At 44.2% G+C, this 22124-nt stretch overlaps 2 protein-coding genes across 6 annotated transcripts in view; one reads left to right on the forward strand and one right to left on the reverse strand.

Moving 5' to 3' along the window:
• RNF115 (ring finger protein 115) overlaps positions 1 to 7806 on the reverse strand; it is an 85297-nt gene extending 77491 nt beyond the window's left edge. For both annotated transcript variants that reach the window (XM_078355454.1, XM_078355455.1), the window contains exon 1: positions 7500 to 7806. In XM_078355454.1, coding sequence (XP_078211580.1) covers positions 7500 to 7601 — 102 coding nt within the window. In that variant the 5' untranslated portion in view covers positions 7602 to 7806. The remainder of the gene's footprint in view (positions 1 to 7499) is intronic.
• On the forward strand, positions 7801 to 22096 carry POLR3C (RNA polymerase III subunit C). 4 transcript variants are annotated; one of them, XM_035279461.3, is made up of 15 exons: positions 7801 to 8290; positions 9524 to 9690; positions 10544 to 10799; positions 10910 to 11095; positions 12399 to 12487; positions 14827 to 14931; positions 15066 to 15158; positions 16380 to 16460; positions 16693 to 16744; positions 17445 to 17505; positions 17940 to 18090; positions 19187 to 19288; positions 19408 to 19457; positions 20209 to 20358; positions 21928 to 22096. In XM_035279461.3, the coding sequence occupies exons 1-15, from the start codon at positions 8272 to 8274 to the stop codon at positions 22007 to 22009; spliced, it is 1644 nt and encodes a 547-aa protein (XP_035135352.3). In that variant the 5' UTR covers positions 7801 to 8271; the 3' UTR covers positions 22010 to 22096. The 4 variants fall into 4 exon arrangements, with proteins under 4 accessions (XP_035135352.3, XP_002759865.3, XP_078211567.1 ...); XM_002759819.5 differs by having other exon boundaries at positions 7801 to 8111; XM_078355441.1 differs by lacking the exon at positions 17445 to 17505 and having other exon boundaries at positions 16693 to 16787.
• Positions 22097 to 22124: the final 28 nt, after the last annotated feature.

The raw sequence follows: 22124 nt of genomic DNA on the forward strand, positions 1-22124 counted from the left end.
TTTGTAGGTTTTATGTCCTTCATTTTGCTCTTTGTTTTCTATACCTCTTTTTTATTTTTTTTATTTTTTTTATTTTTTATTGGATTATAGGTTTTGGGGTACATGAGCAGAGCATGCAAGACAGTTGCGTAGGTACACACATGGCAGTGTGCTTTGCTTTTCTTCTCCCCTTCACCCACATTTGGCATTTCTCCCCAGGCTATCCCTCCCCACCTCCCCCTCCCACTGGCCCTCCCCTTTTCCCCCCAATAGACCCCAGTGTTTAGTACTCCCCTTTCTGTGTCCATGTGTTCTCACTTTTTATCACCCACCTATGAGTGAGAATATGCGGTGTTTCATTTTCTGTTCTTGTGTCAGTTTGCTGAGGATGATGTATACCTCTTTTTTAAATTTTATTTTAGGTTTGGGGGTACATATGTACGTCTGTTACATGGATACACTGTATCACTAGAATCTGGAACGCAGATTATTTCATCACCCAGCAACTGAGCATAGTGCAAGATAGGTCGTTTTCTGACCCTCACCATTCTCTTCCCCTCACCAACTCAAGTAAGCGCTCCTGTCCATGTTTGTGCCCATGTGTACTCAGTGTTTAGCTCCCACTTATAAGTGAGAACATGTGATACTTGGCTTTCTGTTCCTGCTGTAATTCACTTAGGATAATGGCCTCCAGCTGCATCCAGGTTACTGCAAAGGACATGATTTCGTTTTTTTTTTTTTTTTTTTTTTTATAGCTGCATAGTGTCCCATGGTGTATATGCCCCACATTTTCTTTATTAAGTCCAGCACTGATGGGCATCTAAGTTGATTCCATGTCTTTGCTCTTGTGAATAGTGCCACAATAAACATACAAGTGCATGTGTCTTTTCAGTAAAATGATGTATCTTCCTTTGGGTATATATCCAGTAATGGATTGCTGGGCAGAATGGTAGTTCTGTTTAAGTTTTTTGGGAAATCAAACTGTCTTCTACAGTGGCTGAACTAATTTACATTCCCACCCACAGTGTATAAGCATTCCCTTTTCTCTACAATCTTGCCAACTGTTATTTTTTAACTTTCTAATAATAGCTATTCTGACTGGTGTGAGATGGTATCTCACTGTGGTTCTGATTTGCATTTCTCTGACGATCGGTGATGTGAGCATTTTTTCATATGCTTACTGCGCTGCATATATGTCTTCTTTTGAGAATTACGTAGGCAAAAAAAACAAAATCATACCAACCACTCTCTCAAACCATAGTGCAATTAAAACAGAAATCAATACTAAAAAGATCTCTCAAAACTACACAATTACATGGAAGTAAAACTTGCTCCTGAATGACTTTTGAGTAAAAAATAAAATTACGGGAGAAATCAAGAGGTTCTTTAAAACTAATGAAAGCAGACACAGTATACCAGAATCACTAGGACACAGTTAAAGCAGTATTAAGAGGAAAGTTTATAGCCCCAACCTAAAAAGTTAGAACGATCTCAAAATAACAACCTGACATCACACCTAGAGAAGCTAGAAAAACAAGAGTAAACCAACCCAAAGCCAGGATAACCAAAATCAGAGCTGAACTGAATGAAATTAAGACTCAAAAATCCATACAAATAAATGATAAACGAAATCAAAAGTTGGTTCTTTGAAAGAATAAACAAGATTGATAGACCACTAGCTAGATTAATAAAGGAAAGAAGAGAGATCTAAGTAAACACAGTCAGAAATGACAAAACCGACATTACCACCAACCGCACAGAAATATAAAAAACCCTCAGAAACTATTACAAACACCTCTATGCACACAAACTAGAAAACCCAAATTTCCAGATAAATTTCTGGAAGCATACAACCACCCAAGACTGAACCAGGAAGAAACTGTAATCCTGAACAGACCAGTAACAAGTTCCAAAATTGACTCAGTAATAAAAAACCTGGCCAGGCAGTATGGCTCATACCTACCAGCACTTTGGGAGGCCAAGGCAGGCACATCGATTGAGCCAAGGTGTTCAAGACCAACCTAAGCAACATGACGAAACCTTTTCTCTCCAAAGGAAAAAATATATATATACACACACACACACAGACACAGACACACACACACACACACACACACACACACAGAAAATGAACCAGGTGTGGTAGCACACACCTGTAGTCCCAGCTACTCAGTAGGCTAAGGTGGGAGAATCACCTGAGTCTGAAAAGCTGAGGCTGCAGTAGTGACCTGTTATCATGCCACTGAACTCCATTCTGGGAAACACAGTGAGACCCTGTCTCAAAAAGTAATGAAAAATAAAAAACTTACCAACCAGAAAAGGCCTTGGACCAGATGGACTCACAGCCAAATTCTACCAGACATATGAAGAAGAGCTGGTACCAATCCTACTGAAATTATTCCCAAAAAATCGAAGAGGGACTCTTCCCTAACCCATTCTATGAGGCCAGCAGCATTCTGATAGCAAAACCTGGCAAAGACACAATGAAAAAAAGAAAACTCCAGGCCAATATCCCTGATGAACACAGACACAAAAATTCCTAAACAAAACACTAACAAACCGAAGCAGCAGCACATTGAAAAGCTAATCCAGGCCGTTGTGGTGGCTCACAGCAGCCTGTAATCCCAGTACTTTGGGGGGCCAAGGAAGGCAGATCACTTGAGGTCAGAATTTCAAGACCAACCTGGGGAAACCATGTCTGTACTGAAAATACAAAAATTACCAAGGCCTGGTGGTGCACACCTGTAATCCCAGCTACTTGGGAGGGTGAGGCACAAGAATCGCTTAAGCCCAGGAGGCAGAGGTTGCAGTGAGCCAAACTTGTTCCACTGCTCTCCATCCAGCCTGAGCGACAGAGCAAGACTCCATCTCAAAAAAATAAAAATAAAGGCTGGGCGCAGTGGCTCACGCCTATAATCCCAGCACTTTGGGAGGCCGAGGCAGGTGGATCACGAGGTCAAGAGATCGAGACCATCCTGGTCAACATGGTGAAACCCCGTCTCTACTAAAAATACAAAAATTAGCTGGGCATGGTGGCGCATGCCTGTAGTCCCAGCTACTCGGGAGGCTGAGGCAGGAGAACTGCTTGAACCCAGGAGGCGGAGGTTGCGGTGAGCCGAGATCGTGCCATCGCACTCCAGCCTGGGTAACAACAGCGAAACTCTGTCTCAAATAAATAAATAAATAGATAAATAAACAAACAAAAAATAAAAAGTTAACAACAAAAATAAGAAAAAAATAATAAAAATAAATAAATAAGCTAATCCACCACAATCAAGTAAGTAGTCTTTACTCCTGGGATCCAAGGTTAGTTCCACACATGCAAATCAATAAATGTGATGCATCATATAAACCGAATTAAAAACAAAAACCACGTTGGTCAGACCAGGTATGTTGGCTCACACCTGTAATCCCAGCACTTTGGGAGGCCAAGGCGGGGAGATCCCGAGGTCAGGAGTTTGACACCAGCCTGGCCAACATGGTGAAACTCCGTCTCTACTAAAAATACAAAAAATTAGCCGGGCATGGTGGCGCATGCCTGTAATCCCAGCTACTCAGGAGGCTGAGCCAGGAGAATTGTCTGAACCCGGAAGGTGGAGGTTGCAGTGAGCCGAGATTGCGTTATTGCATGCCAGCCTGGGGGACAAGGCAAGACTTCGTCTCAAAAACAAAAAAAAGTAAAAACCATGTATCAAGCCAGGGACAATGGTTCATGCCTGTAACCCAGCACTTTGGGAGGCTGAGGCAGGCAGATTGCTTGAGCCCAGGAGTTTGAGACAAGCCAGGGCAACATGGCGAAATCCTATCTCTACAAAAAAGAAAAATAAATTAGCTAGGCATGATGGCACACACCTATCTACTACTACTCAGAAGGCTATGATGGGAGAATCAGTTGAACCCACAAGTTCAAGACCAGCCTGGGCAATAAGTAAGATTCTGTCTCTATTTAAAAAGAAAAAATCAGAATACACTGTATATTGGCCGGGTGTGTGCGGTGGCTCACACCTGTATAATCTCAGCACTTTGGGAGGCCGAGGCGGGTGGATCTCAAGGTCAGGAGTTCAAGACCAGCCTGGGTGAAACCCCATCTCTACTAAAAATATAAAAATTAGCAGGGCGCATTGATGGGCGCCTATAATCCCAGCTACTGTGGAGGCTGAGGCAGGAGAATCACTCACTTGAACCCAGGAGATGGAGGTTGCAGTGAGTCACTGCACTGTAGCCTGGGTGACAGAGCAAGACTCCATCTCAAAAAAAAAAAAGAATATACTGTATATTTGAAAATGCTAAGACAGTAGATTTTAAGTGTTTTCACCACACAAAAGTAAGTATGTGAGGTAACGCATGTTAAATAAGTTGATTTAACCATTCAGTGTATACATAACACCAAATCATGTTGTACACCATAAAAATACAGTATATGACAATTTTTAGTGGTGGAAAAAAAACAAGGCCAGGCACAGTGGTTCACGCCTGTAATCCCAGCACTTTGAGAGGCCGAGGCAGGCAAATCACGAGGTCAGGAGTTCGAGACCAGCCTGGCCAACATAGCGAAACAGTCTCTACTAAAAATACAAAAAATTAGCCAGGTGTGGTGGAGGGCACCTGTAACCCCAGCTACTTGGGAGGCTGAGGTAGGAGAATCACTTGAACCTGGGAGGTGGAGGGTGCAGCGAGCTGAGATCATGCCATTGCACTCCAGCCCCAGCAACAGCACAAGATTCCATCTCAAAAAAGAAAAAAGAAAAAAAAAAAAAAAAATGATTAAATGTTTCTCCTTTCTTCATCAACCCCCTCGTCCTTTTGCTATCTCACAGTCTCTAGAATTCTCAATCTGAAATGTACCTATCCCTCAAAATTCAACACCAATGCGATGAAAATCTCCTCTCTGAATTCTAAACCAGTATCTTCATTATATTGTTACTTTTTCCATGTTTGCCTTGTCTTTCCCCAAAAGCTGTAAGGTCCTTGAGGGCGAGAAGCACATATTGCTCCATATCACCTCTGGGACACTAAGCAGAGAACCCTGGACGTATTTAGTCAGCATCTGGTTATATCCAATTGTTAGACCTCAACTTACAAATCAGACGTGACAAATAATACATCAGACCAAAATGATGAAGAAACTTCTCCAGGCATTAACTAGAGCTCAGAAAAACACCTATTCAGCCTTTCAAATTATCCCTTTGAAGTAAGGACTTAAGATGATAAGAAAAGATATAATCAATTGTGGAAACTGAGACTGTCTTCTCCCTTTTTTTATTTTTTTAGACAGGGTCTTGCTCTATTGCCTAGGCTGGAGTGCAATGATGTGATCTCAGCTCATGGCAACCTCCACCTCCTGGGCTCAGGCAATCCTCCTACCTCAGCCTCTTGAAGAGCTGGGACTACAGGCACGTGCCACCATGCATGGCAAACTTTTGTGTTTTTTGGTAGACACGGGGTTTCACCATGTTGCCCAAGCTAGTCTCGAATTCCTGGGCTCCAGTGATCAACCCACCTTGGACTCCCAAAGTGTTGGGATTACAGGCATGAGCCACCACACCTGGCCAACTTCTCACTCTTAAAGGCAAAATAATAAATAATGAACAGCAACTTAAAGTTGAAAAAAGCTAAGGCTGCAATATTCAACAAGGCATCACATTCAACAACACACCACTGGTCACATACATAGTGGCTGAATTCCAGACTCCCCTCTCTATGGTAAGAGTTCTGCAGGCTCTGATGTTAGCTGGAAAAAAAGGCAACTGCTCGTCCCAGCACTGAAATATGGCAAAAAAAAAAAAAAAATCATCATCATCATCACAGAGCAAAATCAGCAAGCAAAACTAAGCAGCATTTAGGCAGGGAGTGGTGGCTGGCACCTGTAATACCAGCACTTTGGGAGCCTGAGTCGGGCAGATCACTTGAGGTCAAGAGTTCGAGACCAGTCTGGCCAACATGGTGAAACTTCATCTCTACTAAAAATAAAAAAATTAGCCAAGGTTGGTGGCCACATGTCTCTAGTCCCAGCTACTTTAAACTCAGGAGGCTGAGGCAGGGGAATCGCTTGAACCCGGGAGGCAGAGGTTGCAATCAGCCAAAATCATGCTCCTGGGCAATAGAGACTATCTCAAAAAAACAAACGAACAAACAAACAAAAAAAGCTAAGTAGCATTTAGATGAAACTATGATTATGAAGTTGGGGGTGGGACAAGTAGAAAGGAAAGAATATGTCATAAAGCCTTAAACAAAACTTTTGAGTGAGAGAAGACTAAAACACCCTTTAAGCACTTATTCCCTGGACTCCATTTATGCTTCTAAGAAATAAGATACACAGACTCACTTTAGAAGGCTTTCTCCTAGACTATATCTGAGACACCATAAATACAAACATCAATTATTATGTTGCCACTCTATCATAGGACTGAACCTGGAAGCTTCCAAGGAAAGGAGCAATCATAAAGACAGTTGGCCAAGGATAGGACTGCCATTCACCCTGGGGGGCTCCTCATGGTAGCTACGACCCAACCCAAAACAGCTTCTGGATTTGTGATGCTGGTGCTGGCTAGCATGCTGCGGAAGTGTTGTTTGTTTTTCTTAGGGGTCTCATTGTGTTGCCCAGGCTGGTCTGAAACTCCTGGCCTCAAGCAATCCTCCTGCCTCGACCTCCCGAAGCACTGAGATTACAGACCTGAGCCTGACCTACCAAAGTATTTTCTTCACGGCTACAGCACTGCCTCTCAAGGGGCTAACAGTCTGGCAAAAAGTCGTGAAAACATTCTGTCGGGGACCTTTTTCTTATGTGAAGAAAGACACAAGGCACGCGGGGCAGGTGGGGGGAGCAGAACAATGGTATTAAAGACACTGGCAGCATGACAATCAAAATAAACCAAGTTGAAACAATACGTCCTGCCTTCTTCCTAAAGCCATTTCCTTCATCAGTGATAGGAGTGCAGGCCGTCTGCAAGGCATTAATAGGGTGCTGTTTTCACCTTCACAACGACCCTGGAAACCACTGAAAAGCAAAATGCCCCTTCCCGCCCCATTCTGTGCTTCCTTCCCTAGAGACAACCGAATAGGGACAATCCTCAGCAATCCGCTATTTTGCTTCGCTGAGAAGAGGGGTCGGGGGGGGGGCGGTTAAAAGTGTGAAAATAGAGGAAGGTGAGAAGACACAGAGGAAAGAGTACGGGGGAAGGTCACCGTGGGAAAAAGACGAGGTATAAAAGAGTGCGAGAAAATTGATGGGAGAGTTGTCAAAGAAAAACTTGCTAAAGAAAAAGAAAGATGGGGGGGGGTGGTAAAGACGTGAGGGCAGGTGGAACAGCCCAGGATGAGGAAGAGGTGAGCAGGAGGTACAGCGCCGGGACCGTGACGCCCGGGGCTTAGGGCCAGCGGCTGCGGACACAGGGCAGCAGGTACTCGGCAGACCGATGCCAGGCGAGTCGAGCGTGTGCGGAAAGCCCCAGACCTAGTTCGGGGACATCGGGGCCAGGAATCTATGCGGTTCCCGAGTACAGAGGGCATGGGGCTCTTACCGGTAGTTTGGGGCTGACCTCGCCCTTGCAAAAGTGGCAGAAAAACCGGTGGGCAGCCACGGCGGCGCCCGAGTCCGCCCCGGCCGCCGAGGCCTCCGCCATTTTTGTCCTCCGCCGCGGCCGTCCGAGAGGGCAGCCGGCCCGTCCCTCTCCAGGCCGCTACCTCTCGAGCTGCAGTCGCCGTCGCCGTCGCCGCCGCCGCCTCGGTACGGCCCACCGCTTCAGAGCCCGCGTCGGTCACGTGAGCCGGCCCGACCCAGAGAGGCGGCGGCGCTGACGGCGACCCTGCGGCCCGCCTCCCAGAACCAAAGAGGAGCCGGAAGGAGCGGCAACCCGCCCGCCTGCCTGCTCCTCAAGCAGCCCCTCGCGGGTCCTCCAGCCTTCCAGCGAGAAGAAAGGAAGAGCGTCCCCGGAAGCCGCCGAAACTCGGGGCGGGGGGGGTAGAGCGGCACGAGCTTTTCGCCTTTCTGCGTTGTGTTCCGTGGCCGGCCTCTTCCTAGAAAGGGCGGTGGGCTCCACCTCCGCTCGGAAGGCCAGCGGGAGCCGCAGGAAGCCGCCGCGAGGAGCTCGGAGGCGTTGGGTTTGGAGCCTCTGGATTGCGCTGACCCTGAGGTTAGTGGAAAATGCTGTCGGCGCGAGGCGGCGCTGACTCTGACCGAGAGACCGAGTCTGGAAGGCGAACCTATGTAAAGGGAGTGAAGAGCTAGGAGCCAAGCGCCTTGGAAGTCCTTTCCGAGGATGGCAAGGGGTCTGGGGATGCTTCTCCAAAGATATGTGCATGGATCAAACAGGTCTCTGGTGATACTTAGGCGGGGGTGCCAAAGACTTGGCTTCTTAAGAATTGGTAGCAATTTGTAATAACGAAATAATCATATAATCAACTACATCAATTTCTGATTGTGTCAACTTTGTCAAGGAGTACAAGTTTCAGGAATGAATACTGCCCTGAAAACAATGTAACCTCATCTCCTATTTGACACGCCCTGTTGAGAAGCAGTCCTTTACCTCCTAAATTTCTTTTTCGAAATTATCATTTCCTTTATGGGCTGAGAATGTTCACTGAGAATGAACACTACCTGCTCACTCCTACCGGGCTGTGAACAGTGACCTTAATTCTCCTAAGCAATGAAGTGTGACAGACTGCGAAATAATCTACTCCCTATCTTTAAAGAAAATCAGAATCACGCATAGTCCCAGAAAGATAAATTTGATGCATAGTCTTTCTCTATGCATACATTTTTCCTTTTTTTTACAATAATCGAATGTTAATTTTTTGCAGCTTCTGTCACTTAATATATTATGAATAATTTTCTGCACGAATACATGTGGTACTTAATAACTTTAAATGTCGGTGTAGTATGCCATCATTTACTATTAGACATTAGATTGTTTCCAGTAAGTCGGTATCATACAGAGAACTAGTGACTTTATTATTATTTTATTTATTTATTTTTTTAAGACGGGGTTTCACCATGTTGGTCAGGCTGGTCTTGAACTCCCGACCTCAGGTGATCTGCCCGCCTTGGCCTCCAAAGTGCTTGGATTGCAGGTGTGAGCCACCACGCCCGGCCGACTTTATTATTATTATGGTTTGTTTCGTGCCTCATCCTCCTGAGTAGTGGGGACTAAAGGCACATGCCACCACACCCAGCTAATTTTATTTTATTTATTTATTTTTATTTTTTATTTTTTGTATTTTTAGTAGAGACAGGGTTTCACCATGTTGGCCAGGCTGGTCTCGAACTCCTTACCTCAAGTGATCCGCCTGCCTTGGCCTCCCAGAGTGCTGGGATTACAGGCATGAGCCACTGCGCCTGGCGACTTGATTAACTTTTTATTCTTTCCTTGGACATAGTATCCAAAAAGAAATTGCTGTTTTAAAGATATGCAAGATTTTTAAGGCTTTTTGATATGTGTTGTCAAACTGCCCTCCAGAGAGAACGCATGAATTTACAGTGAGCAGCTCTGCTTCCAGCATGAAAGAAAGACTTTCCATCGTACTGTTCCGGTGTTTTTTCCCCTAGCCCTCAGACTCCCCAGTACAATGACTCAAGCAGAAATTAAGCTCTGTTCTTTGTTGCTGCAAGAGCATTTTGGAGAGATTGTAGAAAAGATTGGAGTCCACCTGATAAGAACTGGCAGCCAGCCACTAAGAGTAATTGCCCATGACACAGGGACATCGCTGGATCAGGTACGTCTAAATGACATTAATTTTCTCTCATTTCTTTCACTAATTTATTTCACTCACCTTTGAATATTGTTCTTCTCACCCCAGAAAAGGAAAAAATGAAAAAGCCTGCCCTGGGAGCAAACAATGTTATTTGGGGGAGAAAAGGATGGGACTTAGGCATCAACATTTTCTTTCTCAGAGTGTTTCTAGTTCATCACAGCTTCTTAGGCAAATCTTTGCTCTTCCCATGCCAGACCTCATTTATTCACAGTAAGTCTGCTAACCTCAGTACTGCTTTTAAGGAATGAGAATGGGCCGGGCGCGGTGGCTCAAGCCTCTAATCCCAGCACTTTGGGAGGCCGAGGAGGGCGGATCATGAGGTCAAGAGATCAAGACCATTCCCGGCCAACATGGCGAAACCTCATCTCTACTAAAAATACAAAAATCAGCTGGATGTGGTGGCGCGTGCCTATAGTCCCAGCTACTCAGGAGGCTGAGGCAGGAGAATTGCCTGAACCCAGGAGGCGGAGGTTGCAGTGAGCCGAGATTGTGCCACTGCACTCCAGCCTGGTGCCTGGTGACAGGGTGAGACTCTGTCTCAAAAAAAAAAAGGAATGAGAATGATAGAAGGAAAGTAAATTGTGTTTTGTTTTGAAGGATAAGGATCAGAGAAACGATAGCAAGGAATCTTCCTGATTTCTTGTATTGATATATGATTCTTATTAGCTACTCCAATGGAGAGAGGAAATAAGTGCAAAGATTCTTACCTAGCCATTTTCTGATGCTTGGTAAGCTGTTGGACAAAAAACTGCCAGCAGTAATGAGCTATATCTTCAGGTCTTTCCTCTCTTTCTTCTCTTTATGTCCCATCCAGGTGAAAAAAGCCCTGTGTGTTCTTGTCCAACATAACCTGGTGAGTTATCAAGTGCACAAACGTGGTGTGGTGGAGTATGAAGCCCAGTGCAGCCGGGTATTACGAATGCTTAGATATCCCCGGTACATCTATACTACCAAAACTCTGTACAGTGACACTGGAGAGCTGATTGTTGAGGAGCTTCTGTTGAATGGCAAACTGACAATGTCAGCTGTTGTGAAGAAGGTGGCAGACCGGCTCACAGAGACCATGGAAGGTCAGTACTGTATCCACAGCTGTTAACAAAAGTGTAGATCAGCTGGCTACATGAGTGGACCCTGAGCTATCTTAGGCCATCTCATCTGCCTTTTTCCTCCTGTTACACAGATGGCAAGACCATGGACTATGCTGAAGTATCAAACACATTTGTACGATTGGCAGATACACACTTTGTACAACGCTGCCCCTCAGTGCCTACCACTGAGAATTCAGACCCCGGGCCACCACCACCTGCCCCCACACTTGTCATTAATGAGAAGGACATGTACCTGGTTCCTAAGCTGAGCTTGATAGGTAAGGAATTTTAACCCCTGGAACTGTGACTTAAGCTAACGGTGGATTCTTCTTGATTGGTTGTTAAAAGTATGAACCAGCTGAACATTTACCAGGTATTTGCTATATGCCAGACATTGTGATGTATAACACTGAAAAAGTCATGGTCTCTGCCATGGGGCTTTTAGTATAAGAGACATACATTAATCAGAAACTCACATTGATACATAATTAAACTGTGATGAGTACTCTGAAGGAAAAGAATGGAGACTTTGGGAGACTGAAGTGGCTGAATCATTTGAGGCCATGAGTTTGAGACCAGCGTGGGCAAAATGGTGAAACCCCATCTCTACTAAAGTTACAAAAATTAGCCAGGTATAGTGGTGCATGCCTGTAATCCCAGCTACTTGGGAGGCTGAGGCAGGAGAATTGCTTGAACCCAGGAGACAAAGGTTGCAGTGAGCCAAGATTGTGCCACTGCACTCCAGCCTGGGCGACAGAGTGAGACTCTGTCTCAAAAAAAAAAAACTATATAATGGGGGACTGGATTCATCTGGGAGTTTAGGTCTCATGTTTCTTTGAGAAGGTGGCAGTTGAGCTAAGATTTTAAATAGAAGCTAACAGCGAGGTAACAGAGGAAAAGCATTTTTGGCAAAGGGAATAGTATGTAGTACTTGAAGAAATGAAATAATGTCAGTATAGCTAAAGCATGGTAAGCAAAGCAAGAGAGGTATGAGATAAGGTTAGAGATAGGCAGGGTTCTGATCTCAGAAGCTAATGAGGATCTACCTGCTTAGTGCTTGGATGGGAGACGGACAGGGGCCTAAATCAAGTGAGACCTTATAGAGCATCTGTTCTTTATGCTAAGGCAAAGGAAAACCACTAAAGGATTTTTAAGGAAGTGACATGATCTAATTTATACTTTTAAAAGATTTTTTTGTCTATAGAAAGGATGGGAGGATGGGGCAAAGGTAAATGTTGACAGACTGGTGAAAAATGAAATACAGAAACAGTGAAGGAGACAAGTATCAATAATGACATCTGTGTGTCTGACTTGTGCATGTGGGAGGATGATGATCTTGTTGGCTATGAAAGAGAGCATCAGAGGAGAACCAGTCTTTGGAGGAGAAAGACTATGAGTGTGTTTTTGAACATGTTGAGTTTCAGATTATTTCATCATTTACTTGTGTTTCTTATAGCTCTTCAGCCCCCTAAGCAACTCTGATCTAGATGCAGCTACAGCTGTCTTTGGAATGAAAGACAGCTGGTCATTTCCTGTCATCCTGTGAGATACAGCCTAAGTATTCAATTGTTTGTTTGACAGGGAAAGGCAAAAGGCGGAGATCATCTGATGAAGATGCTGCTGGGGAGCCCAAGGCCAAGAGACCAAAACATACTACAGATAACAAGGAGGTAATGGGGCTTCTTGATTAGAAGTCCTCACCCTGAAGCAGGCCAGAAAGAGCACTCAGATAACGAGCCCCAAGAGAGCTTAAAGATTCTTGAGCTAAGAAGCAGTAGGGTTGTGAACCTCATTAAATATTAGCAGGAATAGACTAACAAAGAATGAACCATTACTGTCTCCCTTCTGAGCTTTAACTTCATTCATTCATTGAACAGAGGTAACAGCTTATGCAAAAAGGGGCCTAGAAAAAGTGTAGGTTGCTCAATATGGCTAGAACCTAAAGACCTACAGGGGCCAGTGGTGAAAAATTAGTCTAAAAATTAGACATAGGCCTGAACTCATATATTCAGATGCCTTCTTAGCATGCCCATAAAGATGTCAGTAAGCAGCTGAGTGCAATGGCTCCCACCTGGAATCCCAACACTTCGGGAGCCGAGGCAGGTGGATCACCTGAGGTCAGGAGTTTGAGACCAGCCTGACCAACATGGTGAAACCCTGTCTCTACTAAAAATACAAAAATTAGCCAGTCATGGTGGCATGAGCCTATAATCCCAGCTACTTGGGAGATTGAGGCATGAGAATCACTTGAACCTGGAGGGTTGCAGTGAGCTGAGATCGTGCCACTTCACTGGAGCCTGGGCAAAAGAGCAAAACTCCCATCTTAAAAAGAGAGTGTTCTAGGATAGAGTAACAGATTTGGAAATGCATTAATAATTGAAACCTGGAGAGCAGATAAAATTACCCAAGTAGAGCATGTAGAGTAAAATGAAAGGAAGCATCAGTATTATAGGTGGTGTCTGAAAGAGGAATCTGTGGAGACTGAGAAAAGGTAGCCAGAAAGATTCAAAGTAGCACCAAGAAAAAATGATGTTGGCCAGCCCAGTGGTCAGCGCCTGTAATCCTAACACGTTGGAAGGCCAAGGCGGCCGGATCGCTTGAGCCTAGGAGTTTGAGATCATCCTGAGCAACATGGTGAGACCCTGTCTCTACAAAAAAATACAAAAATTACCTGAGTGTGGTAGCACGCACCCGTGGTCACAGCTGCTTGGGAGGCTAAGGTGGGAGGATCACCTGAGCCCAGGAGTTCAGGGCTGCAGTGAACATGATCACACCACTGCATTCCAACCTGGGTGACAGAGACCCTGTCTTTAAAAGAAAAAAGAAATGGTATCATAAAATGCAAGGAGCCACATAAGGTTTTAAGAAGGAAAAAATGACCATGTCATATGCTTCCTAAAGATTAAACAAGATCAGAAGTGGAAAGTATTATTTGAACTTCACAACATAGAGTCCTCAAGGACGATCATGGTATTTCACTGGAATGTGAGTGACAAATTGACATTTCAGGACGATGGTGGAAGTGGGTTGAGTAAATCTAGATGGAGATACAGCTGGGATGGCCAACTCTTGGAGAAGCTCGGCTGTGACAGTAAGGGAAAGAAGAGGAGGCGTAGGATTGAAGGAGAATTCTAGAGTAGAAGAGACTTGGACAGGATAAAGGCTGGTAAGAAGAAGGCAGTAGTGAAGGAAAGGCTGAAGATGTTAGAGGACAAGGTAAAGTAGAGCTGGATCCCCAAAAATGAATGAGAGGGTAAGGCCTGGAATACCAGTATGGGCATTAACCTTAGGTAAAAGGAACATTTTTCAGCTGTGATAAAAGTGAGTAAAAATAGAAGTTAAAAACATAAAGAAATGTGGTGAGGACATGCACGAAGTTGAATAAATTCTGGCCTAGTGGCTTTTATTTTCCTTGTGAAATCAGAAACAAGGTCATCTGCTGAGAGCAAGAAGGAAGAAGGGTCAAGTTAGAGACTTGAGGGTGATGGAGAAGAGTTAAAATAGGGAGAGAAAGGCCAAAAGTGGTGGCTCATGCCTATAATCCCAGCACTTTGGGTGGCCAAGGCAGGGGGATTGCCTGAGGTGAGGAGTTCAAAATCAGCCTGGATGTGGTGAAACTCTGAATCTACTAAAAATACAAAAATTATTGTGCACAGTGGTGGGGACCTGTAATCCCAGTACTCAGGAGGCTGAGGCAGGAGAATGGCTTGAACCCAAGAGGCAGAGGTTGCAATGAGCAGAGATCACGCCACTGCACTCCAGCCTGGGTGATGAGCAAAACTCCATCTCAAAAAAAAAAATTAAAATTAAAATAATAAAATAGGAAGGAAAGATTGGAGATGAGCTTACAGAACCCGTTTGAAGTTGGGATTTGTCTAGACAGCAGTCTACATGACTGATTTGTCTCCAACGAATTTAGTTGTTAGTATGTAGGAAAAGAAATGGTGAACCATTAAATCCAAGCTCCTCAGAAAACTCTACGCTGTATTTAAATGCTTCTCTTCCTCAGCCCATTCCAGATGATGGGATTTATTGGCAGGCCAACCTTGACAGATTCCACCAACACTTCCGTGACCAAGCCATTGTGAGTGCAGTCGCTAACAGGATGGACCAGGTAACACCTAAGTGTGTCTGTCACTGGTCATCAGGAGCATTCACTTACTTGTCAGATGTGGCCACTGTCATATAGAGCCAGTGGCAGGCGGGGGCAGCACAGTGATTTCTGAATTCCCGTTTACTTTCAAACAGACAAGCAGCGAGATCGTGCGAACCATGCTCCGAATGAGCGAGATTACCACTTCCTCTAGTGCTCCCTTCACCCAGCCATTGTCTTCCAATGAGGTGAGTGTCATGTTCTTGTGCTAGCTTTCGGACACACTCTTGGGTATCAACAACATTTATTATATACAGATCCTGGTGTTAGGTTGAGGTCTGAGCCTTGAAAGAGAAGGGCGTTTGTTTGATGTGGGGCAAGGATTATCTTCAGGTGGTAAGCACTGAAATGTTTGGTCTCCTAGGATCTAGCTTTTCAAAATCTACATCATTCACTTAGTCAAAGTATCTGTTTGTCAAGTACAGCCTATTCCTAATTATTTTAAGAATCTAGGATTTGGACCCTGAGAGCCTTGGCATTCAGGACATTATTTGACCCCTTGTTTTTAAAATATTGATATTTAATAAATATGTATTATTTATATTACTGTCTTGTTTGTTTTGAGACAGTCTCGCTCTGTCGCCTGGCTGGAGTGCAGTGGTGCGATCTCTGCTCACTGCAACCTCTGCCTCCCGGGTTCAAGTGATTCTCCTGCCTCAGCCTCCCGAGTAGCTGGGACTGCAGGCGCGCACCACCACGCCCAGCTAGTTTTTGTATTTTTAGTAAAGATGGGGTTTCACCATGTTGGCCAGGATGGTCTTGATCTCTTGACCTCATGATCTGCCCACCTCAGCCTCCCAAAGCGCTGGGATTACAGGCATAAGCCTCCATGCCCGGCTGGTAAAACTTCTTTGCATGTCAGTTTTTATAGATTTGTCCCACTCTTTATAATGACTCTATTATATTCCACTTAATGACTGTGCTATACTTTATTGTAATATACTACTCATGCTGGTCTTCTGGGTGTTTCCAGTTTTTTACTCTTACAAACAATCCTGCTATAAATCTTTCTGGACAATTTTGTGATATCTAAAATTAAGACACCTTTTTTTTGAGACGGAGTTTTGCTCTTGTAACCCAGGCCAGAGTGCAGTGGTGCGATCTCAGCTCACCACAACCTCTGCCTCCCAGGTTCAAGCAATTCTCCTGCCTCAGCCTCCCAAGTAGCTGGGATTACAGGCATGTGCCACCACACCCAGCTAGTTCTGTATTTTTAGTAAAGATGGGGTTTCACCATATTGGTCAGCCTGGTCTCCAACTCCTGACCCCAGGCAATGCACCTGCCTCAGCATCCCAAAGTGCTGGAATTATAGGCATGAGCCACTGTACCCAGCCTAAAAGATCTTTCTTTCAGTAAAGTCAGCAGTTCTAAGTTTCCAAGCCCATTTTAAGTGTCTTTTGCTCCATAGATCTTCAGATCCCTACCTGTTGGCTACAACATTGCTAAGCAAGTTCTTGATCAGTATCTCACTCTGCTGGCAGATGATCCAGTAAGTCTGTTTTTTCTTTTTTCTGTAGCCTGTTCTGTTGACAGTTCATTTCTGCACTGACACCTGGTTTCATTCTCCTATAGTCTTACTCTCTACCTAGCCAGCCCGGACAGTTTCTCCACACTATTTGATAGGAGGGCTACCTGCTACAGACTTTCGGTCAGATTTGTTCCACTGGAAACAGAATCACTGGACTTTCCATTCAGTTAATACTCTCTCTCTTTCTCAATAGCTACAGTTTGTTGGAAAGTCTGGCGACAGTGGTGGAGGAATGTATGTCATCAGTATCCTTACCAGTGACTTCCTTAGAGTCAGGCAGCCTGTCCTGTAAGTCAGAATGGTGCCTTAGGAAAGAAATATTTGGTAATGTTTATTATACTAAATAAGTTAGAAAATTGAAATAATTGCTAAATAAATTTTTCTGTGAATTTACAGTGAACTGCATTGATGATAAAGAAGTAAAAAGAGGCCAGGCATGGTGGCTTACACCTGTAATCCTAGGACTTTGGGAGGCTGAGGCAGGAGAATTGCATGAGCCCAGGAGTTCTAGATCAGTCTGAGCAACATGGCAAAACGCCATCTATACAAAACATACAAAAACTAGTCAGATGTAATGGTGTGTGCTTATAGTCCTGCTCGTTAGAAGGCTGAGGTGGGAGGATCACTTGAGCCCAGGAGGTGGAGGTTACAGTGAGCTGAGGTCATACCACTGTACTCCAACCTGGGTGGCAGAGTGAGACCGTATCTCAAAAAAAAAAAAGTAAAAAGGATTTTAACCAAATTTTAGTTAAGCAAAACGCTTACTTAAACACTCGTATTAAAGTTTTGGAATATTTATGTACCATAATTGAAACCACAAATTATAACGTGAAAAACGAAAGTTGTGTTTAAAATTTAATTATAAATTAGAAACTTAGGAATAAAATTCAGATCACAGTAACCAGGCCAGAACATTACTGAGTGACCTTAATTCTCTACATAAAGACCTCCATAAGGCATTAGCATCTCTAGCCACAGCCACTCTGGAGTCTGTAGTACAAGAGAGGTAAGGGGGACACTGATGGGGTTTGGGATCAGATACTTCCTATCCCCACTGAAGTAATTTGTCCATTATGTAAGCAACTAGTATAAGCACACCTTGGCACACTTTGCCCCACTTTTTCACTGGAGTCCTGTGGATCTCATGTAATGCTGCTCTTTACCCTAAAATAACCTACTGTTTAGTTCCTAGTGATGCAAATTAGCCAGGCTCCCTAAAGCCTTTGCTTACAAATGTAGGAACTATGGCACTCAGATGAGGTCAGCAGTTGGTGATGACTTACAGTTACCAACCTGTGGAGCTGTGGAAGAGTTTTCTTATTACTGTTCCTCTCTGGTCCTGGTTCCACACATGGGATAGAACACCGCCCCATCTATGACTGGGAACTAAAGCTACTCTCCTGTGTTGGCATGCCATTTGCTTTCTTCATTCTTTTCCAGATTTGGGTCTCGCTGTGCTAGAATATTCCGTCTAGTTTTGCAGAAGAAACACCTGGAGCAGAAGCAAGTGGAAGACTTTGCAATGATTCCTGCAAAGGAGGCAAAGGATATGCTATATAAGATGCTCTCAGAAAATTTTATATCACTCCAGGTAACCAAGGGTGTAACAACTGCCAACCAGACAGGCTAGCCTAGGGTGAGAGAAGCTTCTCCGGCAAACATACTGAATCCCAAGCAAACTCTATATCCAGCTCTGAGACAGAAAACATGATTCACAGAGATGTAGCAAGCACTTAGAGGAAGATGTGGAGCCTTAATTGCCCTAGTAAGAAAGAGGCAGCTGGGCACAATGGCTCACGCCTAGAATCCCAGCACTTTGGGAGGCCGAGCCGGGCAGATCACTTGATGTCAGGAGTTCGAGACCAGCCTGGCCTACATGGTAAAACCCTGTCTCTACTAAAATACAAAACAATTAGCTGGGGGTGGTGTCACGTGCCTATAATCCCAGATGCTTGGGAGGCTGAGGCAGGAAGGAGAATCTCTTGAACCCAAGAGGCAGAGGTCGCAGTGAGCTGAGATTGTGCCACTGCACGCCAGCCTGGGCAATAAAGCAAGACTCTGTATTAAAAAAAAAAAAAAAAAAAAAGGTTTTTTGTAAAGATCATATAGAATTTACCTGGTACACAGATTTTTCAGTAAATATTAGTTACCTTCCCTTTCTTCTCCATTCAGGATGCTGACAGTCAAATGGGAAAAAAAGAAAAACAGGGAAGCCCAGCTCTCCGTTTAATTAATTACGACATAAACCACAGAGACTGGGCTGGGCACACCTGTAATCCCAGCACTTTGGGAAGCCAAGGCAGGAAGATCACTTAAGCCCAGGAATTCAAGACCAGCCTGGGTAATATAGTGAGACCATGTCTCCTCCCCCGCCAAAAAAATTAAAAAATTAGTTGAGCATGGTGGCGCATGCCTGTAGTTACAGCTGCTCAGGATACTGAGGTGGGAGGATTGCTTGAGTCCCAGGTAGAAGTTGCAGTGAGCCAAGATCGCACTGCCACATTCCATCCTGGGTAACAGCAAGACCCAGTCTCAAAGTAAATAAATAAACACAGGTACTGAATGACTAGGAAACATGAAAATGTAAGTGAAAAAGAGAGTTGAGTAAGTCCAGATGGAATGAGTGTTTACCTTGCCAGTTCCAAAACAATATAATTTGTTACTTTTTTTTTCTATTGGACAAATAGGAAATTCCCAAAACACCAGACCATGCCCCATCCAGGACCTTCTATTTATATACTGTGAACATCCTGTCAGCTGCCCGAATGTTGCTGCACAGGTGCTACAAGGTAACCCAGTCTGCTGCCTCCACATGGACAAGTCCCCCTCATATGCCCATTTCACCCATTTTACCTGAGCTGCTGAAATTGAACTATGTGCATTTCTTGTCTGTCTTCTCTTTCCTCAGAGCATAGCCAACTTGATAGAAAGGAGGCAATTTGAAACCAAAGAGAACAAGTAAGTAACATTTTCAGTTGAGTTATTTACATTTTTTAAGGTCAACGGCCTGAGGGGAAATTTCCTATAGAAACAGGAACCAATGAAGGCTGGGCCAGGTGCAGTGGCTCATGCCTGTAATCCCAGCACTTTGGGAGGCTGAGGCAGATGGATCACTTGAGGTCAGGAGTTCAAGACCAGCCCGGCCAACATGGTGAAATCCTATCTCTACTAAGAATACAAAAATTAGCTGGGCATGGTCATGGGCCCCTGTAGTCCCAGCTACTCTGGAGTCTGAGGCAGGAGAATTGCTTAAACTCAGTGAGTGGAGGTTGCAGTGAGCCACTCCATGCCACTGCACTCCAGCCTGGGTGACAGAGTGTGACTCCATCTCAAAAAAAAAAAAAAAATTCTGAGGAATAGGAAACAATGGAGATAGCAACCAGTGTCCTTGCATTGAATCACTGGCTTAGATTAGTATAAATCATGCATAGGCTACACTTTTCTAATACGCTCCCAATGAAATAGTTTTTTCAGATTAAATTTATGAGAAATGTACAGAAGCACCAAACTTTAAGTGCAAATGAGAGGCAGTAAGAGTTTCACGAGTGAAGTTATATTTCCAAATAAGTTTCTAGAAAATGTCCTTAGAAGGTGACATCTACTTTGACCAGGAAAATGGTAAAAGAGTGATGGGTTGTGCCTCAGAGATAAATGCTAAGAGAATCTCCAAGGTTAGGAAACATGTCTCAGAGTTGTGTTTGTTTGACAGGCGTCTACTAGAAAAATCTCAGAGGGTAGAGGCCATCATCGCATCTATGCAGGCTACAGGTGCAGAGGAGGCACAGTTACAAGAAATAGAGGAGATGATCACAGCTCCTGAACGTCAGCAGCTAGAGACCCTGAAACGTAATGTCAACAAGTAAGCGCCATAAACTTCAGCCCTACATTTCAAAATACCATCCAAAACTCCTTTTTCACGTCCTGTAAGCCTCCAACTTAGCACGAGCAAACCTAAACTGTCTTCTCCAGCTCAGTTAACGGAATGTAATCCACCTGTTTTTGTAAACAGGCAGTTCTGAAGATGTTCTCAGCTTCTTCTCCATCACCATACACACTCTCTCGTTCATCAAGTACTGTTAATCTGTTTGAAGACACGGGGTATTGCTGTGTTGCCAAGACTGATTTTGAACTCCTAGGCCCAAACAGTCCTTTTGGCTCAGCCTCCCAAGTAGCTGGGACTACAGGCACGTGCCACTGTACTGGCTTAATTTTACTTCAGTAATGTGTCACATCTGGCCTTCCGTCTTCGTCCATATGCACGCCTTCAACCTCTTTCCTAGACCACATTTCAGTGCGAAGTCTTGCAGCTCTTTTATTCAATTTCTTTCTAAGTATTTTTTTTAGGTGCTAGTTTAGTGGTTGCTTATTTCATTTTTGGATTGTTCATTGCTAGTGTTATAGAAAAACAACGAACTTTTGTGTTGTGATTTTGTATCCCACAACTTTACTAAATTCATTTATTAATTCTAGTAGGTTTTTTGCAGATTTGAGATTTTATTTTTTATTTTTATTATTTATTTTATTTTTTGAGGCAGAGTTTCACTCTTGTTGCCCAGCCTGGAGTGCAATGGTGCGATCTTGGCTCACCACAACCTCCACCTCCTGGGTTCAGGCAATTCTCCTGCCTCAGCCTCCTGAGTAGCTGGGATTACAGGCATGCACCACCATGCCCAGCTAATTTTTTGTATTTTTAGTAGAGACGGGGTTTCACCATGTTGACCAGGATGGTCTCGATCTCTTGACCTCGTGATCCACCCGCCTCAGCCTCCCAAAGTGCTGGGATTACAGGCGTGAGCCACCGCGCCCAGTGAGATTTTTTATAATAGAATTATGTCATCTGTGAATAGAGGTAGTTTTACTTCTACCTTTTCAATCTATATGCCTTTTCCTTTTTTTTCTTGCCTCATTGCCCTGGCTAGAACCTCCAGTAAAAGGTTGAATGGAAGTACAAGAGCAGGCATCTTTGCATTGTTTCTGATCTTAAGGGAAAAGCTTTTAGTCTTTCACCATTAAGTATGGTGTTAGCTGTGGGTTTTTCCTAGATGGCTTTTATCTGGCTGAAGAAGCTTCCATTTCTTCCTAATCACCACTGACTTCAAGCTTCAGACACTCTTAGCTTCTTGCTAGTTTAAAACACACTAGGTCCTTTTATACCTGTGCCTTTACATTGGCTTTCCTGATTGCAAGTTAAGACTACCTTCCCCCAGGACGGAGGCTCTGTATTTTACATTCTCAGCAGTTTCCATTGTGTCTGGCACATAAAAGATATTCGGTAAATGGCAAAACGATCAACTGGTTCTCCTGCTTTCTTTCCATCCACTCTCCGGGGTAACCAAGCAGTTCTCCATGATCACATCCACCCAGCCTCTAAGCCTAAATATGCTATTGAACATTCAGTCTAGGCAAATGCTTTTACGTTTTCACTCAGGTTGGATGCCAGTGAGATCCAGGTGGACGAAACTATCTTCCTGCTGGAGTCTTACATTGAGTGCACCATGAAGAGACTGTGACCCAGAAGATCTTCCTCAAAAGACGGGGGGTGGGGGGGATGGAAAGCAAAATAAAGGAGGTGCCTGGATGCATTGTTTGCAGTAGGATAAGTTGCAGATTCTTTTTTTCTTTAAT

The sequence above is a fragment of the Callithrix jacchus genome, chromosome 18 (assembly GCF_049354715.1).
Source record: "Callithrix jacchus isolate 240 chromosome 18, calJac240_pri, whole genome shotgun sequence".
Lineage (NCBI taxonomy): Eukaryota > Metazoa > Chordata > Mammalia > Primates > Cebidae > Callithrix > Callithrix jacchus.

What these genes read in the sequence shown, in the direction of transcription:
- POLR3C (XM_035279461.3), top strand. An exon ending in GCTCACAGAGACCATGGAAG is followed by an intron (nt 10,800 to 10,909) that starts GTCAGTACTGTA and finishes CCTGTTACACAG; the next exon opens with ATGGCAAGACCATGGACTAT. An exon ending in CTCTGCTGGCAGATGATCCA is followed by an intron (nt 16,461 to 16,692) that starts GTAAGTCTGTTT and finishes CTTTCTCAATAG; the next exon opens with CTACAGTTTGTTGGAAAGTC.